This window comes from Branchiostoma belcheri, unplaced genomic scaffold (assembly GCF_001625305.1).
Source record: "Branchiostoma belcheri isolate BF01 breed outbred unplaced genomic scaffold, Haploidv18h27 scaffold16, whole genome shotgun sequence".
Classification (NCBI taxonomy): domain Eukaryota; kingdom Metazoa; phylum Chordata; class Leptocardii; order Amphioxiformes; family Branchiostomatidae; genus Branchiostoma; species Branchiostoma belcheri.
Window position 1 is genome coordinate 3447407 of NW_017803046.1, and position 11959 is coordinate 3459365.

General features: G+C 41.1%; 1 protein-coding gene across 10 annotated transcripts in view; it reads right to left on the minus strand.

The window, feature by feature from the left end:
* Positions 1–256: 256 nt before the first annotated feature.
* Positions 257–11959, minus strand: part of LOC109465999 (nuclear receptor subfamily 6 group A member 1-like) — a 91659-nt gene continuing 79956 nt past the window's right edge. For 6 of the 10 annotated variants that reach the window (XM_019763509.1, XM_019763508.1, XM_019763510.1 and 3 more), the window contains 5 exons: positions 8523–8759; positions 2515–2570; positions 1677–2219; positions 1095–1317; positions 258–741 (listed from right to left, as the gene is read on the minus strand). In XM_019763509.1, coding sequence (XP_019619068.1) covers positions 482–741; positions 1095–1317; positions 1677–2219; positions 2515–2570; positions 8523–8759 — 1319 coding nt within the window. In that variant the 3' untranslated portion in view covers positions 258–481. Of the gene's footprint in view, positions 742–1094; positions 1318–1676; positions 2220–2514; positions 2571–8522; positions 8760–11959 lie in introns of all 10 variants that reach the window. The other 4 variants (XM_019763515.1, XM_019763516.1, XM_019763507.1 and 1 more) reach the window with 3 other exon arrangements.

Below are 11959 nucleotides of genomic sequence, written 5' to 3' on the forward strand. Positions count from 1 at the left end.
AGAGCACTCCGATTGGCCCCTTCCCCCGCCAGTCAGCAGCAGTGATGCCATGGCAATAAACAAGTCAACAGGACCATGACAGCACCGGTGAGCGGACAACAACCATTTTATCCTGGCACTCATGAGACTACGTATTTCGCTTCCTGGCAAAATAAATTACTACCGTTGTCACTATGGCAACACCCCCACATTGGCCCCACCTTAGCAACTGCCAGAAGCGAGCAGCAGTCATGGCAACTTCTAAAATGTCATGGCAACTGTCCAGTTGTCGTCAACAACCAACCGGTGCTGTCACAGCGCGGTGATTTCTAAGTTATGTCATTTTCTGCCAGCTGCCCAGATTTCAAAACTTTTCAACCCAATGACCAAGAACAACAGAAGAACTGGGTCGTGTGGGTTGGAAAGTGGTGAAGATCGTGGGTGTGTTTTTTCCCCCATGGAGGTTAAACACAAAGCACTATGCTGGTGTGGAGCGGTCCTGTCATGCGGACACACATATGGACGGGTGTCCGGTGTTGACCTTGCAGCTGTGCATGATTGCCTTGAACAGGAGGGGGAGGTGCTCGATGGGGATGTCCAGGATCTTGCTGGTGACGTAGCGGATCTCCGGGAGGCACATCATCAGCTCGCGGAAGCGGGCGGGCTGGTGCGGGTACTGCGCCTCGATGTAGTCTTGGCAGGCGTACCAGAACCGCTTGTTCACGCTCTCTATCAACTCTGCATCTCTGAGGTTCTTCACATCTGGAACAGAGAAAACAACCTTCAGCATACTGAAATAGCCGTTTGGCTATCAATTTTTTTTACTGGTTCTGGGGTTAGGCAGCACATAGAAGGTTACTGAGTAACTTAACAATTTATTCGTCTGTTGTCCCCCAATTTTTTTTCTTTCATAAAATTCACTGTAAATCTGTAGGAATGTAATTCTGAACCCCTTAATTTGGACAAAGTAGTCGGCAAATTTGAACAGCTGAGTTCCAACTACTTCACAATCTTCCTTACAATATCTCTTGACTCATATGCAGCTTGAAGAAAGCTTCACATCTGTGCATTCTAAGTACATGGTACATCTGACAACATGAACATCACATCTTTACCTTGGTTCAAGAAGTTGATGACCTTCATACAGACAAACTCTTCTTTGGTGATTTTCATTTGGTGAAGTTTCCCTGAGAGGTACATGGTCCGCTCCACGATCTCCATGCCGTCGTCCGAGAACTGTTCCAGCTCCTCGTTGGTTGGCTGGTACTTCAGGATGATACTGCCGAACTCTCCGAACAGCTGGGGCTTGTGGACGCACAGGGCTGACAGGAAGGAAATCTGGACAGACAGAGGGAACACAAACTGGATATTAGAATATTGTATGGAAGAAGACCTATGAAGGTGAACAAGGCAAGCACAAACTCATAACCCAGATCCCCACTTACAGACTTAATATCAGATAAGATATGACAAATCTTCCTGTCAAAACTAGAAAATTACATAAGGTTACATATTAATATTAGAAGTACAATGTAGAACTTTTAAGAAATAACTTACAACAACAATAAAAGTTAAGGCATATATTGCATCAATCAGTAATCAATACATCGGTAACCAGCATGGATTGATTTGTCTCTTGCATGTACTGTATGCCCTACCAGACATCATGACTGTTTCAAACAGACAAGCGGACCCACCTCATGCCACGTGTTGGTCAGGAGTGTGGACAGGTCGGATATGGAGATCTCCGACAGGAATGGCAGCTTCTTGATCCAGGTGATCTGCCTGAACAGCATCTCGTCGGCGATCTTGCACAGCAGGCAGAAGAGCTCGTGCTTGGAGACCTCGTAGTCGTCTTCCACCATGATGGAGCTGTGCAGCGGGTCAAAGTCTTCAGCGCGGAGGAGTTGGTCCAGGAGCGTGGCGGACTGCGGGTCCAAGTGCCCCATGCTGGTGGGGATTGCCATGCTGTGTGCGTTCCCATAGCTAGGGAGTCCTGGCATATACGTATTACTGCCCTGAGATTTGTCTGCCAAAACTCCCTGGCTGAGGGAACCGTAGTTGAGGGCAGAGAGGTCCAGCCCCCCCACCCCGTTCAGACCTTGGATGCCACCCATGCCGTTTGCCTGGGCGGAGAATGATAGCGAGCCGTCAGCGTTTGTCGTCGAGCTGGCTTCCTGTTGCTCCTCTTCCTCAAACTCCTTGCCTGACATGATCCTTTCTATCTCCTCTTCTGATATCTGAAAACAGGAAGACAATAAGTTCTTAAGTCCCCTTTGCAAACCTAGGAACTTAATAACATGTTGTCAAAGTAAACCAACTAATAGTAGTAAGCCAATACCAAGCTTGTCCACATGCACAGGCAACAAGACCAAGATAACCTAGGCTTATATTATTGGTGACCAGGTCTCATTTAGGACAGCAATATACATGTACATTACAGAGAATTCTAACAAACCAGTATAAAAGCTTATATGAGATATTGTTATATTCTGTTACGTCTTTAAGGGAAAGATGAATTTATATGTTTCATACCTCCACAGGCCCAATGCTTTTGTTCCTTCCTCCAGGCATCCCATCTTCCCTGATGGCTGGAAGAATAAAAGAAGAGAGTTTTTAGATGAAATAGAGACAGTATTAACATAAGCAACAACAATCCATACTCTATTGCATCGAACTCCAGGACAGCAGCTCCCCCAAACAGCTGAAGATGGAACTGCAGAAAGAAAACAGTTTGCCTTCTTCCACCTATCGCTTGGTGAAGAACTGCAGGTCCTGTGGGTCAATGTCCTCACAACAGGGTCAAGGTCTTGCTCAAACAGGTATTTACAGGTATCAAGGTGTACCTATGTACGTCCTGTAGGCTATGTGCCAAAGGTTTTTGTTTGCCAAGTTTTGTCGATAACAACGGGGTTACAAGATTACTTTTCAACCACAACTTAAGGGATAAATGACTGTGCAAGCTGGCAAGCTAGGTGACTGAATATGATTCTTAGTCACTGTTAAGTTGAAAGTTGATTTTGATGAATCATACTGAAGAATAAGATATTTGCTGACATGGATGCAGAGTGATGGTACAGACTGTTACTTTACCTACTGCATGCACAGCATAACTGCATGACAACATGATCTGTGGGATGAAAGGATCCATTGATTGTGATCTGAAGGTGAATTCTACAGCCCGAGGCGTCATGTGACTGATGATGCCTGCTAGCATGACATTCTTGCCAACTACAATTAGAGGGAGTGTCATGCATGTGAGTGTCAAAGGCCAAAACTGCAGTGTCCTATGCATAACTTCATTGTTAGGCAATGCCCTTCCCATGGGCGTGTCAGAAGCACCTGACTTTTCAACAACATGTAAACAGGAGGTGAAGGTGATGGATAAAAAGATGCCAATTTCGTGGCTAATCTCTAAAACCCCTCAGTGGCTGACATTGAAAAATATCACAAACAAAGAGGATCCCTTCTTGGAAAGCCTGACTGTCAAGGACATCAATTAATTATTGCTAGGTGACACATTTTTTTCTCATACAAACTGTCTTTTCTTTATCCCTGTTTGATGCTTTGAAACTTAAAATAAGTTAAATAGACAAGGAATTGCTGGCCACACTGACTTGAAAAAGTGCTTGTCTTTTCTCAGTTTATTTGTGAAGGACAAAACCCTGGTCAATGACCCCTGGCTCCAAGTAAATATAGGTAAAGGCAGGTAAACACATGCCCAATGAAGTCAGCTTCTTTTTCCATTGTTCTACATTGGTGTCAACTTACAGAGTTACACTGCATGCTTGCATACAACCCCAGAATAGCAGATTCGCACAATAAAGGGTACAGAAAAATAGAATGAAATTTAAGTCATCTTCCACAGCAGAAGTCCTTGGCATTTTTCATTTTATTGTTATTATGTGCCAGAATAGCCAAGCCCATTGTAATTCACTGGGGACAATATTACCGCTATATATAGCCCCTGTGTCAAAAACAGTTAGTCCTTGTGCACGCTTGAGTATACAATGTTCTATTGTATTGACTACATGGTACATCAATCAAATGAAATCCTCATTACAATTTAAATAGCATATTGTAAAATACATTTTGAACATATGTTGAGATGGCAAAAGGGCGAACTTGATAAATAAAAGTTTATTTTACTACATCCTGTCATGATCATCATTCACTACTACAGTAGTATTTGAGAATCATAAGTATAAGTTGTAGTTTGAATGACTTTGATGACAATGAGTCCACTAACTTAGAAATGCCGCATAGGAATGGCTGAATGCATCTATTCATAGCTGTGTGGCCAATCATCTTAATTTGACCTGTATGGGTCCTATTGGTCCCAGACAAGGTTTTTGAATACTGAATTAAGTCATGTAACAGAAGCATATTTCATGTTTATATCCAATTCCTCTTGGGTTGTACATTTTAAAGTTTATCACAACAAATAGAACAATTTTTTAAAAATAACTTGGTGCTGTCTTCATGTCGCTTTGTCTTGTGTCTGGTCATATAGATGTAGTTAACTAAGAAGGGTCTGTATTCTGTTTCTTTTTATGACTTCAAAGTTGGCTGGGCCATATACCTATACTCTCACCATACCTTATGGTCCATATTTGTTAGGGCCACACCATTTTGATTTGTTGGTCCTGGGATCTTTTCAGAAAAAATATAAAGCGACGGGGGCGAAAAAAAGAACAGACCTAGGTATCCTATGATAGCCCCAAATGGTACAAGAGCCACAAAGTCAACATACCAGGCTAGTTTGTAATTCAAACAATGAATTTCAAACTTTAAATCAAACCACTGCATTGATAGACCACAGCATTTGGGTCAGATAGCTGAGGAAGACTGAGTGATTCAGTCGAAAATTTCTGGTGAGTCAAATATTTTGAGTTGGAGAAAAGTTTTTCATAATGTAATTTACCAACTCAGATGAACTTTCATGCCACTGCATTGATAGATGCATAAACTGTTACAATAATAACTCTGAAGAGAAGGGACTTCCTTCATCTGCTGGAGCAAAAATATGAGCATTTTTGAGTTGATTCAGAGGCTGAAATGTTTTTTTTTTTTTTGCAAATCAGAAAAAAATGAAGCAGGCGAATCTGTGAACCAACAAATTTAAGAGGTTTGGCCTTTTTAGCAGTATGTGAAAACCATACATTATGAACTTGAATCATACTTGGCAACAATCCAGCTTACATGTGGGCTGTGGAGAACTAGTAAGGTTGGTTATGTCTGGCACTTTTGACACACCAAAGCCATTTCAGGATTATAAATCTGCTGCACAATCAAGGAAGATAATCTGCATTTGCCTTGTTTTACTTGAAATAGGCTTTTTCCCAGAGAACAGGCACTCCCCTGCAGTAGTGGAATGATCCGCGGGAGATATAAAACCCATACGCCATGATGTTTGCTCGCTAACAATGTTCACGACGGGCATGGTTCACTTGTCAGGTTCACATTAGACACTACTTTCAAAGTTAATACCGTGACCTCATGATTACACCTGGCACAGGCAGGGAGGGTATTGTCTGTTGGAATGCATCGTAAAGATCAACTGTACATATCAAGTCTAGGCAAAGCTTGTAAGTTGGATAAAGGTCAACTTGACTGGCTTTTAGCCCATACACATACACCCAACCAACTATAAATCTTCCTTGAAGCTTCAAATTTTAACAATAGCACTAAGCTATGGGGCGTAAACATTTTTTTTTTCATTCCTGAGATGATATGCAAATCATTCTAAAAATACATGTCTGCTAGTCCACATCCATAAAGCACATGTAAGTAAGCACATGTAACACAGAAATATGGTGTAAATATGAACTTTGTACCACATGGTATTCTGGATCCGGATATACCGTCATTTGTTTAACGTTACTGGTAGAAAAGACACAAGTCCGCATGTCCACACAGCCATATGCACGTCCCCACCACTCGTTTAAACACACGTCACGTTCACAGTCACGCATGTCCGCAGGCACATTCACGCACTTGTCTCAATCTCAACGGGACACTCCCAACCACCGCGTTTGCGGCTTTACTGGGAGTGGGAGGGGGCATTTCCACTGTTGACAACAAGTGCTGCCACACCAATTGACCAAAAGGTTAGAAAAATTAAAATGATTTTAGTAACAAAGCCACTTGCTGCAAGGCTTTCATCTCCTACAAATTAAACTGTCATATCAATCATCAATAGACAGAGAGCACAGACAAGGTCAACACATTATCTCACAAGATATGTTTATGTTGTTGCATGCGAATACTATATTATGTCCCATTCTTTTCAGAATCATATTTAATAAGCCAACCTCAGTACAGCAGTTCAGCTTCTGTTAGTATCAGGCCATATAATTTGATTGCTTTTCTGAAAGATCTTTTTCAATGTAAGGAGAGAAGTTAGACAACTCTGGCATAATCTGTTAGGTTCCTTTCACTGAAAAGGCAAACTTCACAAATAAAACGTCACTTTCACATTAAAAGCCAAATAACCTGGAATAACCGTGTTCGTGCCAAAGCAAAGGGCAAAGTCTTCTGTCCCAACATGACTTTGTACAAATACAACATGACTGTACTTGTTCTATGAGCTGACTCACCTAGATGACATCATGATCATGGAAATGGTACTTTGAACTTGTTTTCAGGTCTGTGCCATTTGCTACCCATAAGCTGGGCTATCGTTGGTAGGAGGAGCTTTTTTTTCAGGTTATTGACCCAAGAGGTCATGGGGCAAATGAGGTGAGAATGGGTATTGTCAGGGCAACATCCAAAACTCTGGAATTTTGTCACTAATTTGTTGTTTTGGTCTGTTTTTTTCAGAACTGTCCCTCGGCGTAACACACCAGCCAAATGACTTGTTGCACCTAATTTTGAACATCTAACTAGGCATTGTTCAAAGCCATCTCATGACATTTGTTTAATCATACATATGTGATTACTGAGCCAAAACAGAGCACAAAGAAGCTCCGTTGAAATAAAAATCCCTTTTGTCAAGTGTAAAGATTTTTCACAGTCAACAACACCTGCAGGTGCGATGCCCTTAAAAGAAGAAGAAGGAACGTCAGGATTGTGTTTTGTATAGCGAACAATACAGGTGTCAAGGGAAAGGTCACTTGCAATCCCCCGTGCAAACACCTTGTGTAACAGCGTCAAGGTCATCATGTTTACACCTGAGCAAGTGAAGTGGTACGTAATGCAGAGTTCATGGGGAAGGGGGGCCCACATGGTGAGGGTAGAAATGCCCACATGCTAGTCTGTTACTATCTGGAAGGACAAGAAATAAAATCAAAAGCTGTATTTTATGATTTTCCTTCACAAAACTGAAGCCAAGTTACATATAATGTATAATTTTTTGTGTCAATAATTCATGGTCCCCCCCCCCCCCAGACACACACACAAACACTGTGCATATGCACATGCACACACACAAACACACTGACATACATTGTACTGACATGTTGTGTAGTACATTGTACACTTTACTTTCCTGGCCTCATAACCAGGTGGGCAGTTTTGATGAACCCATGAATAAACCATACACTGCTACTAGTATTCAACAGGTGATACTCTCTCCATGGCACGCAGCTCTCATTCCTACATTTACTCAGTGACCCTGGGATTAGTAACCATAAACATATATATAGTATGTGTAGTAGAATCAATAAGTGTGCATTAACATATTACATGACGTATTCCTGTTTTTTTTGTGTAAGCCCTTATTCCTTTAGAATCCATTTGTCTTATGCATATTATATCATTCTGTCCATAGATGGCCAGGCAAAAAGCTAAGGCACACCAATAAAAAAAAAAGATGTTTTCCTTTAGCAGCTGTTTTCATAGAGAGGTGGGAGTAAATATGTGATAAGAATACAGGCTTCCAGAATGGTTGAAGTCACTTTGAAAATGTGAACAATCTATGATATTCAAATGCTTGTTTTCAAGAAGTAGCCCTTGGAGACCTTAGGGTTCAGTATCTTGCCACTTGACTTTATTATTTTCCTTAGGCTTTCCATACAATAGGATTAGGTGGTTTTGCAGAGGAAGCCAGAACAAAGTCATTGTTGTGTTACTACTACCAAATGTCAACAAACGGGAGGCGACAGTTACTTTTCAACTGAGGGTGGCCGTAACCTTATCTAGACCGTGCACCTCAAAAATAGGTTCCGCTTTGTGTTGTTTTGATGGTCTTGAATTTGATCCCTTTTCAAACGTATTGACACAGATGAAATCCCTTTGGCCTACATCCCTTTGGCCCACATAATTCTTTAAAAGCTTGCACAGATCATATACCTCTCTAGTCAGTAGAAACGAGTATTGTGTGTAGATGCTTGTGCAACTAAATTTAAGGCCAGGATATCAAACACCAAGCAAAGTAATGATAAAACTTTCTCAGCTTTACACATCATATCACAATGTTTTAGCCTGGTTACCAAACCTATTTTAGCTACCAAGTCCTACATCCGGAGAGGATATAGGACTGAGGAGATAAATTAAGTTTGGTAACCAGGCTAACAATGTTTACGTGAGATGAAGTGACTTACCTTTTCTGTTCATGCCCATCTGTAGGCACTTGAGCAGACGGCAGTACTGGCAGCGGTTGCGCTGCTTACGCGACATGACACAGTTCTTGTTCCTACTGCAGCGGTACACTCGTTTGTTGCAGATGCTGCGCTTGAAGAACCCTTTGCAGCCCTCGCAGGAGACGATGCCGTAGTGCAGACCCGTGGCACGGTCCCCGCAGATCAGACATGTCTTGTCTCCTGGTTTCCCTTCCCCCACTGAAAAGACAGGAGGAGGGAGCTGTTTTTAGTGTCTGTTGTACAGAGGGTAACAATCAATAGGTGGCAGTAGTTGTACTTTGTTTTCTACAAATGTAGACGATACATAGCAAAAATGTCAGTAGTATTACCCCATGTTTTGAAGTAGGGAGGGGAGGGGGATATTTTTAGTGTCTGTTGAACAGAGGGTAACAATCAACAGGTGTCAGTAGTTGTACATTGAGTACTTTGTTTTCTAGATGAACAAAATGTCAACATGATTACCCCATGTCTTGAAGTAGAGATCTAGAGGAGGGACCTCTAAAGAAGAAATGGTATGATGGACATGTATAAGACACCTTTTTTCTCCAAAGGAACATATACATTTTTTATCAACATTCATCCCCAAACTGACAGGTTGTACAGATGGTTATATGGCTAATGAGCCATCTGACAAAAGCGGTCATTGAACTTTGGAGATGGAATCGATACTCATCTTTACCTTAACTCAAGTTGCTCAAAGAGGAAACTAAATGGCACTATCAAATGATATCGCTATCACTTTATATCAGTAAGGCAGCTGGGTAACCTTTCAATGAGGAGAAAACTCTTGTGCTTGAGGTCAACACTATGTTTGAGAACTTTTGTTTTATACAATTACAAAAGTACTAGAGACTATCTGCTATGTACATGTTGTATAATAGAACCACACCAGGCCTCGAAATTAACTTTTCTTCCTATTGTCCCAGCACTGTCCCAAAAATAAATTTCAATTGTCCCGAAGTGAGGATGAACTGTTGCAACCTGTTTTTTTCTTTTAGAAGTATTGTTACGTTATGACTTCAACTTGAAGTCAACTTTATTTTGCTTATTTTTACTCCCAGGCACACTATAATTGCATCTAGACGGGGAATTCGGGGGGGGGGGCTTTTCCGGATCCAAAAGCCGGGACGTGACAAACAAAAGAAGGGCTGACATTCTGATGTTGATGATATTTCTGTTGTCCCAAAAATGTCCCAAAGTGTCTTTTTAGTTGTCCCAGCCTAAATTCTAGTGGTCAGTGGCCACTGGGCCACCTTTAATTTCGAGCCCTGCACACATGGACATTTAACATATAGTGCACATTTGGTTCAGGCAACAGAGAGATGGGTCAAGGCATATCCATGGTTGCCTGAGATAAAATCTCTCGACAGGTAGATTACATAACCCACAATATGTCCTGTTGTGCGAAATAAAGGGGAGAATCACAGGAGAATCTCAAGGACATACACATGTATGGAAGTGTGTTCTGGGGGGGGGGGTATGACCTCATGAGACTTATATTTCATAATAAAATAAGTAACACTTCTTTGTTTTGGGAAAAAGGACAACACAATACAACATGCACATAGATATCATCCAAAATATTAACTTCACATGGCCAAAGCTGTAAACGTGTCAATATCCTGTGTCACTTCAGCTATCAAACCAACTGATCTTACCAGTATGTATCCGTTTCTCATCCTGCTCCAACATGCCAACATTCAAACGCATATCAGTAACATCATCGTCATATTTATGTTACACTGAGGGGGGCAACCATCTTTGTCTTTTGTCTGTTTTGCTGGTAGCTGGGCAAACCCCTCCCATCCACATTTTAACTCTGCAAGCTCTCAATCCTACTGTCCTCCTGAAAGTTATTGTTGGCCTACTCTCTCCAGTACTACTTGGCCACACAACGTGCAATCTAATTGCAGTTTCCGTAGTTCTCCGCAATATTCATGACTCTACAGAGACATGAAACTTGAGAGATGACACTTAAGATCTCATCCAGAAGAGTGGGACAGAAAGTGTCTGACATCATGTTTGGAGAGAGCATCACAAATGGCCAAGACCTCTTGAGAAGCCCATCAAATGACTCTCGTAGCAAGGGATAAGGACTCGGCTGCTCATGCACTAAGTATGCCGCAAGGGATCATGGGAACAATAATAACCTTGAGACTATAACAGGTCAAAAAAATCCACTGAATTCCTTGCGGGTGATAAAAGTCAAGCCATGAAAAAAAATCTGCAAGGAAATCATGTAAGAAGAGAAAATAAAGGGATCTGAATCCTATGTAGTACAACGTGCACATCCAGCAATTTTTGGGGGGAAATGACAGCAAAATACAAGTACTACATCAGCATTTTGAATATATATATATATATATATATATATATATATATATATAGTGAGCATTTCACTCAGCAACTACAATAATTCACCCATCACTGGCATCAGTGACTTAAGTTTACCAATTACAAATTAGACTACTGTAATTAACAATTTTTTCACGGTACTTATGTTAATAATAATTATATGTTGGCGGTTTTCGTGGGCACTTCTGTACTGCAAACTTATTATTACCATGAACAAATAATTTGCAGACCTTCTTTTTTTCTACACCTGCCACCAATGTGAATATATGTTTCACAAACATGTCCATTTTTCTCGGACTGCAAACTTTTGCTACTGTGAACATAAAGTAAATTACAGTATGTTTAATTCAAAATATAATATAGACAACTGTTCATTTTGAGAAACTACTCATAGTACATATAACTCTACATAACTCTACACTGTTCATGATCAGTGAACATGCTGGTAGCGTTGAACTAACTCTTCATTACCCTGATGAAGGCGACAGTGGTTGCTGAAAATTTAATCTCTGTATAGTTGTGTGGGGAAATAAATTTCAACGTTTTACATATTACACTCTAGAACTGTAACCTTGACCTCTATATAATGTACTTGCAAAAGACCAGAATATACCCCTGTAGATTTCAAGACAGCTAGGTAGAGGTAAGATTTGGAGATACGTGATAATCCATTAATACTTAGTCCAATCTGTGACATGTGAGAAGTGCCACATGTCTACACCTACACCTACCTGACCAACACTGTATTGGCCTACCTTTGATATAGCTAGAGTATCCGTAAATCAGTCGGTCCATATTGTAGTTGAAAAATTTGATATCCATTGTCGTATACTTGTCTCTCTCTCTCTGTGCAGTTAGAATGTTTACCTGCTAGTAGTGAGTGGTGATTCAACACACAAGGTCAATATACCCTGTGTAGTCACGCACACCTTTGGACGTTATCCTTCACCACATTAGATATGCAAATATATAATTGAGCTTGGAGCACCCGCCCATTTTGGACAGACAACAACCACCGTGACCACACATAGCCAAGCATTCAT